General features: G+C 36.5%; 1 protein-coding gene across 1 annotated transcript; it reads left to right on the top strand.

Moving 5' to 3' along the window:
• Window positions 1-9550: 9550 nt before the first annotated feature.
• On the top strand, window positions 9551-10893 carry LOC144359072 (uncharacterized). Its single transcript, XM_085501934.1, has 2 exons — window positions 9551-10086; window positions 10131-10893. Exons 1-2 carry the CDS (start codon window positions 9551-9553, stop codon window positions 10891-10893), a joined length of 1299 nt encoding a protein of 432 aa, XP_085358060.1.
• The last annotated feature ends 470 nt before the right edge of the window (window positions 10894-11363 follow it).

Below are 11363 nucleotides of genomic sequence, written 5' to 3'. Positions count from 1 at the left end.
TAGTTGTATGTTCACACTTCACTACCAAAACCGCCATTTCGACCACTCATGTGCCAGTGATCAGTGTTTGGGCGAGCGGTCGATATTTTCAATGAGCGAGCGAGCGAAAAAAAAACGCGATTAATATGCGGTCGGTTTCCGGTCGGACAAGACCGCGTGGTCGGAAATTAAGCGATACGTGGTCGATAAAAAAGCGGTAAAAGCGGAAGGTTGGCCGAAATGAGTACTGCATGACCATATTTCTCCAACGAAGTCCCGACGGACAATAATACTGACAATGGACGTTGGATAAACACGCATTGTTTGGGACAGTAAGCTGTTATATCAGAATCGTCAACAACAGAGTATACAGATAAGATGTTTTAAACCGTCCCAAATATAAACATTATGCAAATATCCATGAAACGGCAGTTGTAGTCTTTTCTGATAGCGTTTTAAAACACTAATTTGAGCAATGTTATTTCGATCTTTTGAAAACCTGGGATAATGTAATAAGGTCTAAACTGACCGTTTTATCAATTTTTTAAAAATATCAAGAAAAAAGTGAAAATTTCCCTTCTCGCTACCTCAATTATTTGCTGGGGGACGGCCGCTTAGGTACGTGCTTTGTAATTTGCAGCACATGAACCTAAAAACGTTAGGTAATCAAATTCATAATCAATATTTCATTTTTGTTAGTACATCTTTATTTATTAAAATATGTACACATTATATCTAATTGGGGTGGGTAATGCCAAGAAAGTTTATAAAATTATAAACAAATAATCTACTAGTTAAACATTATAAGATAGTATTCTACTGTAAGCAGTTGTACTCGATACTAGTCCTCATTGTTCAGTGAGTTACAAACTATGTGCAATAAGTTTTGTAAAGTTGCTACTGTACATGTGCAATAAGTTATATGAGGGGAGGCAAGGGGGTAGCTGGTACGGTTTTACGGGAAATAAAAAGGGCTTTTTACAATTTACAAGGAAAAAAAGACGTTTTTACAGTTTACAGTGTTAAAAAATTGAAAATTGAATGGTCCGAAGAGCTCCCCGACTCAAATTCTCCGCCATTACTGCGCCGTGTGTAGAGACGCATGCGCATATTACCCTCGTACGAAAAAATATTTGATTGATTACGTTGTACGTCTAGCCTGTGATTACAGAATTACGGAATTTATTGTTTCTATTTACGTTGTACGAACAAAAATATATTGCAATTACGTTGAACGAAAATAACCCTTGCCCCCCCCTCTTATATCCTTGAGTTCACATAAAATAATTATACTATAAGTTGCTATAAAGCATATTCAGTATTCTTCAGTGCAATAAGTTTTCTAAAGTTAGTACTGTACAATCAGTTATATCCTATATTTTAAGTCACATAAGATAATTATACTATAAGTATATCGCATGCGAGTCACAGCCTCAACAGTACAGTAAACAACAAAAGCTTTGAAGTAAATAGTGAAGTATTTCCCCAGTCAGGTAATCATGTAGAATTAGATGTTGTTACCCATAAAGTTGATAATCTTATGAATCAATTAATAAACAAACTTGACAGACTAACAAATCAAAGTAAAATATCTTCAAATGTAATGCAATTACTAAATCAGTTTCACCTGTATCAAAAGAATATTGTGTTGGTTTACAAAACCGTGGACTTACATGTTATCAAAATGTTATTATACAAATATTAATATATACTCCAGCATTTGCAATCTACATTCTTACCAAATCAAAAATACATCAATGCAGAAAAAATAAAATGCCATATTGTTTGTTACGTGAATGGGAATCATTTATAATCCAGATGTATTTGGGTGATGACAGTTAAAATAGTGCAGCATGGTTACAGAAATACATTAAAAATACAGAATTATTTAATCCTCTTGTAGAAAATGATGCCCATGAGTTTTTTGTGATTATATTTGATATATAAGAACAATATGACGTAAACAGTAATAATATGCCAGTACATACATACTTTACAAAGTATATTTATGGGTATCTATAATAACACATATAAATCAAAACACTGTGCATATCAGAATGTTAGACTTGAACCATTCACTGTTTTACAACTTCCTATCACATATTCTTGTAAAAATTAACCAGTTTCTATTTCAAATTGCCTTAATGATTATTTTAGTGAAGAAACAATACATGAATATTTATGTAGTCATTGCAACAAAGTGCATGACAAAGTATTACCACCATACCTTGTTATACAGTTGAAACGTTTTTCAAATTTAGGGAATAAAATAGAGACACCTGTCAGTTATTCAATAAATTTAAACATGTCCGAGTATGTGAGCAACAGGTACTATGGTAATAATTCATACAAGTTGTATGGTGTTATAGTACATCAGTCTAATCCATTACATTACTATGTCTGTATTAAAGCATCTGATGGTAACTGGTAGAAATTTAATGATGATAGCGTAACACAAGTTTTAAAAGAACAAGCTTACATGTTATTTTATCAGTTGATAGAAATAACCCACCAATTACAGTCAAAAACCATGTCACATACTTAGTTGGCAAGATTTATCCACTCATGTGAAAGATCAGGTTCAAAATAAGGCTGATGTTAGTTCATCTCTTCAATATGATATGTTTAGTAAAGAATTACACAGGCAAATTGAGCTTGAAGAAATAAAAAAGAGGCATGTGAAAGCTGATGTTATTTATTGTAAGAGGGAATATACAAAACAATATATGAAACAGAAATGTAAAAACCAATGTTATCGTCAATCAGAGTCAAGAAAAAATATCTCACAACTGGAGAAGAAAAGATATTCAAGGAGATTAAGTAGGGAAAATATAGAACATTGGAAAAAGAGAAAAATGCAATGAGATTAAAGAGGAAAAATATAGAAAAACTGGAGAAGGAGACGAATGCAATGAGGTTACATCACAAAATCAACACCCCTCTCCCAAATGTATAGCTTAGAGTGATATTTGGTAATAGGAAATGAAAATTATGTTATAAAATTTCACTATTTTTCAAAATTTAGCCAATTCTTGATCTCAACTTAACCAGTTGTATCAACTATTCCCTTGTGGGTAAGGTTTCAATAGTTTTGCTATGTTTTATTCTTGGTTTAAATAACAATTAACATTTACTTTTTAGTATTTACATATATACAAAGATCAGCGATATGATAAAAGCGAGAATATTACAATTTAATAATCATTTCACAAAGTTGTAAATGATTTTGTAGATACAGAAAAAGTGAGTACTGTAACAGCCACGAATTTATATGATGGGATTGATTAAATAATAATGAATATTGTATGCAATAGCGGTAGCTTCAATGTCCTTGAAATATTATTTTTTATCAAGAAGATAATCAGGGAATTTTAGTTGTTGTCCATCCAAGCTACCAATGCCGTTGTTATGGCAATAACACAAAAATGTCTGGAGAGCGGTCCAGGAGATGGAAGTTGTACTCATTGGTGAGTCGACATCTAATGAAATCTTTAAAATACCTGACAACATCGGTTTGGAGTAGGTTCTTGCTTTTTGTGATTTTGGTGACATGAATCGCCAATTTCATACTGCTAAGGAAACAAAGTATGCGATGCTCAGCGGTGATTCTTTGCCTTCTCGGTGGTCCAAGTGTATACCAAGACAGCTGATCTACAAGACATTTAAAAGTTATTTTAAAATGGTTAAAAAGTGGAGTTAATCTCTGACACTCAATAAAAATATGGGCAATGTTGTCTTGCTTGTTACAAAAGAGGCAAGCGCCACACGTTTGAAATCCAGATTTAAAAAGAAAACCACCTGTAGCATATGCCCCATAAAAAGGCACCAAAGCAAGTCGCCAGTTTGGCATCTCGTCATGTGATAGTATATCTTTCCATACAATTTCATAATTTCCAGAGTGTTATACTAGTTTATTTTTTTTGCGGGGATGAATTTATAGATGAGGTTTAGAGTGATACCGAGTAATCTTTTGGAATAAATGTTGACTGTATTGTGTATTGTCTCAACGGGTCTCCAGCTGCTGTTGTGTACATCGAGCAAATCTACAACTTTCGTGATTCCTGCTTCCTGAAAGTTGAATGGAGTGCCCCGCAATGGGTATAGTATGGTTAAAAAAGTGGTTCTTGACAGACAATTATTTTTCCTTAGTGTATTATGCGAGTACCAGGTTTTAAGTATGTCATTATAAAAGTCAGAATAGTGAACTGTATGGTCAGACGGTATCGTAACACAAAATCTGTTATCATAGGTGAGGTGATTAGCTTGTCTCAGAATACAAAAAGCGTTGAATAAACCGAAGTCGGAACGATTCAATTCTTGTAGAGAGGTGAATTAGACCGTACTTGTCCGCCCTCGCATGGTGGCAAATAAACTGTTTTTGCGGGGTCCCAATGTCGTCTCTGCCAAAAGAAATCAAGAAAACATTTCTTGGGAGGATAAAAACACATAAAACTGTGAACAAATTTTGATGCTCGGAGTTGGCTAACCACCAAAGACCGCCCTCTATATGACATATATTGGGGGCATACTTGGACCAGCGTTCTAGCTTGGATTCGATTTTGTTAGGAATGTCTTCCCATTTTTTCTGCACAAAAACAGGATCATTATCAAGAAAAACACCAAGCATTTTAAAACTATTGCCATTCCAGTTGATACCAAGCGGACTATGAAATCTGGTCTTCCAATAACCAGCCCATAAACCTTGGGATAAGCTGTAAGATTAACCTTAATGGTTCAGTGGTGCAACTTGATGCCACGTATCCCGCTTTCAGTTCTGAATTTATGTAAGAGTGGCTTAATGGCTATAGAATAGAGACTAGTAAGAACGTTATTCATCCGAACAAGACTTTGAGCACCGTAATACACGAGCCTAATTGAGAAATACTTGCGTGAACTCCTCGTAGCTGATGACATGGAAATAAATCAGGGTTGGATGATTCTTTCTCAGAGTGCTGTATTTTGTTGGCCCCCTAATGGGCCTGGGGTACTCCCCCGAGTTTTCACCTTTTTTTAAGAGATAAAGTTTACAACACCAAATTATATTTAACTCATTTACTGAAGCAGTATGTCACCAATGAACTAATGTCTGTTTTTTAAAGTACTTATAATTATCATCCTCGTATTCCAACTTTAACTGATATGTAACTTAAAGGGCGGTGGTCGTCGCGCTGCACATGTGCGACATTTGTGTTGATAAACATTGAATTTTCCACAATTCAATGCGTTCTTCTAATGTAAATCAAAGGTATGAGGTTTTACATGTGCGCCACTTGCACTAATTACCTCCAGCGACTTCTTCGATACCTTCTAATCACCTAAAATTAAAGCTTGGTAACGTCTCAGTTTGTACTCGTTGATCTGTGCAACAGTCAAAGTCGCTATCTTTGTTAATATGAGACCGTATATCTACGACTACCGCCAATTAATGCCAGATATTGTTTACGTATACATGTATATCGATAAATTAAATTGTATGTGCGTGTTTATGGGTTTCTGCATAAGCATTTATTTGTCTATTGCGTTTTATTGCCAATAAACGCATTTCGCATTTCTGCTACCAGATTTTAAGACCAATATTATTTAATAAACATATCATTTGCAGTTCTAAAAGAGTAATATGTAAACGTTTCATCATGTCCTTCTCTTTTCCACCTTGCAATATGTTCATTGTATTTTTGGATTTCTGTGGATCTACACAAAACATGACGTGCACTTATAATCAAATTTGCATGAATATGAAACAAGGTTTTAATGAAATCTCGGGTAAGTTTAAATATCAGAATTTATCAAAATTGTGAACAAAAATGGCCGCCTGTCAATTATATTTTATCAAATAGTAATCGTCGTGAAGATGTAAGTCATCACACATAGATTTTGTTCTAAGTTTGAATCATGTGTGAGAAATTGTTTTGAACGGGTGGACGGACAGACGGACGAACAGAACCCAAATTAGTAGTACACAATTTCGGACGACTAAAAATATGTCTGCATGTGTCTACAATACATTTTGGTTATCGCAATAAAATTATGAAACAAATGCAACTAAATACTAAAACAAATAAATAAATACTAAAATAAATAAATACTCAATCAACAATTGAACATTCTAAATTTTAGTTAGTGGGTGATTATATACAGAAAAATATAAACTGTAAAACTGTGTGGACACTAGGTAATACCGCATAATCGAACATATTAAGAAACTTTGAAATAATTCCCTAAATTTTGATATAACTTGTCACGAAACAATTAATGACACTGCATATAAAAGGCGTTTGGGTCTCCTGTGTAAAGAATTCTCACAAAGAATGTGGTAGACACCAGGGCCACCATATCTTAAGGTCAGTTGCCCTGATCAAAAATTGATCGACCAGCTTCTCAGTGATGTTAAAATCAGTAAAAGCAAAGTACAGTGTATGTACTTAAACTAAAGGAATACTGTCAATAATACTGCGTTTTCTTCACATTCATGCCTATGATATAAAACGTAGAAAGTAATACTGATATTTTATTACTAATACTTTAACAATTACAGTTTTAGTTGCACTAATCTCATTCACTTTTCCATCATCAAAATCGGCATGACTACCCCTTGAGGGATTCAATTTATTAAACACGTGATCTGCCCCAGAAATATAGGTTACAGCTGTAAAGTTAGTGTTATCCTAGGTCACAGTATCACAAGGCAACACAATTGATTTCATCCATGTATTACATAGCCGCAGTGAATACCATAGAGGCATGAATGATTTTATGGTTTATTCAAAACCCAAAAATATATTACTCATTACTCATATATTTATTTATTTATTCTGTTTTTTCGTATAGGTATTAGGATATATACATTTCTAAGATAAAGATAAATTGGACACACTAAACAGAAATAAATCTGCAATTCAAATCTCCAATCGACCTGATTATATTGCGAGGTTGTGTGCTGGTGCATATATCTCTGCCCTGGCAGCTCATTTCTCTACATATTGTGACTTACACATATTGCCCCTACATTCGTTTTGTCTACATCTAATTATTGGATTCATTAAAAACTTTCACTCCGCATTTGTATTTATACATATATCCATATTAGTTCATTTGTATCCATGACAACCAGATCCACATATATATAAACATTTAATTGGTCATTACATCAACGGCAACATTTCCTGAAAATATTATGAGAATTCATGTAATCGGTTCGTTCGTATCATGAAAATCCATCTTTTCGTGTTTGAGTTGTAATGAATAATTCCCCAAATTGATGTTACCATTGCAACTGTATCCAAACCAGCACCAATATCTAATTGATTGCTCCCCGTGTCCATGGCTTCCCCTTCTGATCATTTTATGAAAATTCATCCTGATCTTTTGAGTTATAAATAAAAATTAAAGGAAGCTTAAAAAGAACTCCCGTGTGCTGAGAGTATTAGAGACACATGAAAATTAATCCAAAATTTGCTTTTCAAAGGAGAAGCTTGGCAACTAATATTTGTCTGCTATTTGAGATGCATAGCATGAAAAAAATGTTATTCTGTCAGAACCACAATCGAACTGTGGAAACCACAAAGAGATACGTTATGTACTTAAGTTAATTATTATTGAGTTAGTTGATTGGCTACTCAGTAACAAGTTACGTAAGCCCAAACTTCCGGCCACACTGTATGTATACTTTCAACACACGCTTTATTCGGCAGTAGCTGTATAGTATTCGTGTAGTCTATATCGTATAATAAAGTCTCTTTCCTTGACTTAATCGATCGTCTCCTTTATCCTGTAATTTCGATTCCCACATTTTTTGGTGCCGAGACCAGGATTTAAGGAAACGATCATGTCTGCCAGAGGAACTCGCCCAGCGTACCGAGGAAAGATGACCCAGCTACTGAAGAAAGCTGAAGATACGATTGTGAAATTCAACAGTGATCACACTGATCACAAAAGAACACATCGAAGATAAGTTTATGTTGTTAGAGATACTCAACGATGAAATTATTCAGTCAACTAACGAAGACCAGTTAAACGACGTTATTCTAGAAGCCGACAATTACATCGATGAAGTTTTCGCCAGAAAGTTCAAAATCTGTAAATTCATCAATCAACACGCTGCGACAAGGAAGACAACGGGATCGACGGTAAGAACAAAAACGCTTTTATACTAGACAGTCTACAACTTCCACTAGTAATACCGTCCACTTACCGAAGCTACAGCTTCCGACATTCAGTGGCGACTCTCTAAAATGGAAAGCATTTTATGATGTTTTTATTTCTGCTGTGGATAACGATCCAAGCTTCAGCGAAGTTCTGAAATTTCAATACCTCCGAGGTCAACTTTCCGGAGAAGCAGCGAGAACTATTGATGGTCTACCATTGACGAATACGAACTATCGACATGCTATTCAACTGCTGGAAAAACGATATGGCCAAACACATAAAATCGTCAATGCTTATATGAAATCGTTGTGGGATTTGCCCAAGCCAACTATATATATATAGCGATATGAACAGTTTACGAAATTTCTATGACACTATGGAAACTAATGTACCCGGACTCGAGGCTCTCGGTAAAAAGGAAACGTCGTATGGTGATCTGTTAGTTCCGATCGTATTCGAGAAGTTACCAAGAGGCATACGGAAACAGATAACACGTGATCACGGCGACTGTGAGTGGAAATTATCGGAACTATGTGAATCACTTTACAAAGAAATACAGGCACTCGAAGTAAGTTCATCGATCAACGATAGTGAAGGTGAATACGAACAAGAAACACAACAAATGACTGCGGCTTTCTATACTGGTACGAAGACATTGGCAACACATACATCAACACCGACATGCAATTTTCGACCCCGTAACGCACCAAAACCGAGAAAAACCTGTGTCTACTGTAAAGGACAGCATTTTCATAGTGATTGTGTCATCGTAACGGATAAAAATAAATGACATGATATCGTGAAGCGTGACAGGCTGTGCTTTAATTGTCTGGGATGACACCAAGTTTCCGAGTGCAGATCAACCAATAAATGCCTTCGCTGTAGGAGAAAACATCACACATCACTCTGTACATTAGAACCACAAATGCGCGCCTCCTCAGACCAATCTAGTCGTGACACAACGTCAACATCACTCAACAAATCGACTCCGGCATGTGTTAACTTCGCTGCAGTTGCCCAAAGAAAAAACAACTATGATAATCAACCAGTTTTATTAAAAACTGCTGTAACAGAGATTTCTACTGGCACTCAATCATTGAATGCTGTTCTGTTGTTTGATGAAGGAGCAACAAGATCATTCATCACTGAAGATTTGGCACAAAAACTGAATGTTAAACCATCTGGATCAGAGTTAATACAGTTGGCGACATTTGGTGACAATAGCGGCAACGTCCGTTCCTTCAACAAAGGGACAGTTAATCTCAAGACATTAAACGAATCCCGTAGTGTGTCGGCACTGATTGTTCCAACAATATCAACACCAATGAAGAATCTGATATCGAAATCTGCTTTAAATCTCTCGCATTTATGAGGCCTATGCCTGGCGCACCCTGCATCATCATCGGATTCCTTTGAAGTGTCCCTAATGATCGGCGCCGACTACTATTGGAACTTTGTGGGAGACGACATAATCCGAAGACCGGGACCAACAGCTGTAATGTTGGAATTTGGATATCTTCTATCTGGGCCAACTGGAACCAGAATGAGAATCCCGACTAACACAACTATGTTACATATAGCTGCTAGTAACCAGAATGAGCAAATTAAACTCCAAGATTTCTGGAACTTGGAATCTATCAGAATAAGGAACGAAATACACGAACCGAAAGCGGATTTCTTCAAGAAATATCGTGACTCTAATTTACAGTTTGAAGAAGGGAAATACACCGCGAAGTTCCCATGGAAACCAGAACATCCGCCCTTACCAACGAACTATCAGTTAAGCGAGAAACGTACACGAAATTTGGTGCACCGCTTACCATCTGATATTTTGGAGTACTACAATAAGACCATTCACGATCAAATATCTCGGGACTTCGTAGAAGAAGTTCTTAATGACGACAACGAACGGGGACATTACTTACTACATCATGTCGTTAAGAAAGATTCACACCCATCCGTGTAGTTTATGATTGTAGCAGTAAACAATCACCCATAATACCCAGTCTCAACGACTGCTTGGAAGTTGGGCCACCGTTATTGAATGACTTGACAGGAATTCTACTTAGATTTCGAGTACATCGTTACGCGTTTAGCAGCGACATCGAAAAAGCCTTTCTGAATGTACGTCTCCACGAAAGTGATCACGACTACACAAAATTCCTGTGGCTAACTGACCCAACTAATCCTGATAGCGCATTTAAGACTTATCGATTCAAGTCAGTACCGTTCGGAGCAGCCTCTTCGCCTTTCATATTGAACGCCGTCTTGAAAACACACACAGAGAAAAACGCAACAAATACAATTACATCGGATCTGAAACGCAATATCTATGTAGACAATATCATAAGTGGAACATCTGAAATCAAGGACGTGATAGAATACTATGAATTCTCGAAGGACTTTTTAAAATCTGGCGGGTTTAATCTTTGGTCATGGGCTTCTAACTGCGAACAATTACGTGATCTCGCTAAAGCCGACAATGTAGCTACGAACATTACAATGAATAGAGAATATTTCTCGGGAGTTTATGACCGTAAAGACGACCACGAATTACATGTCTTTGTAGACGCAAGTACGAGGGCATATGTCGAAAACCAGAGCAGCACCATTAAAGAAACTGACGTTACCACGCCTGGAGCTCATGGGAGCAGTTATTGGCACCAGACTGATTCAATTTGTATCCGACGCACTAAAAGATACGGTGAACATTACGAAACACATAATATGGTCGGACAGCCAGATCGTTCTTCATTGGCTAAAGAGTGACAAGAAGTTGCCTTTGTTTGTCACTAACTGCGTTAACGTAATAAGGACCTTCCCCATGACAATGAAGTATTGTCCAACAAAGAACACTCCGGCAGATCTGGTTACACGCGGGATCTCGTCACACCGGCTACAACACTCAGAACTATGGTGGTGCGGTTCTACTTGGCTAAAGCAAGGCGATTGGCCAATATGTCCTGTATTTGATAGTACAGTCCAGCATACCTTTGTGGAAACCGATACCGCTCAAGATACTACCACTGTGAACAAGACAACTAACGTCGGGATACAGCACATCATAGACGCCAACAGATTTAGCAGTTTAAACAAGCTATTACGTACAACAGCTTTTGTGCTAAGATTTGTATCTAATCTTCGAAATGACAAACATACATCTAGTACCGTATCCACTGAGGAATTACGCAAAGCCGAAACCAAGTGGATAAAAGATATTCAACGTGAAGCGTTTAGCG

This window comes from Saccoglossus kowalevskii, chromosome 7, assembly GCF_978046115.1.
Source record: "Saccoglossus kowalevskii chromosome 7, keSacKowa6.1, whole genome shotgun sequence".
NCBI classification, from domain to species: Eukaryota; Metazoa; Hemichordata; class Enteropneusta; family Harrimaniidae; genus Saccoglossus; species Saccoglossus kowalevskii.
Note: the sequence above shows the minus strand (reverse complement) of the source record. Positions and strands in the feature narration are given on the sequence as shown.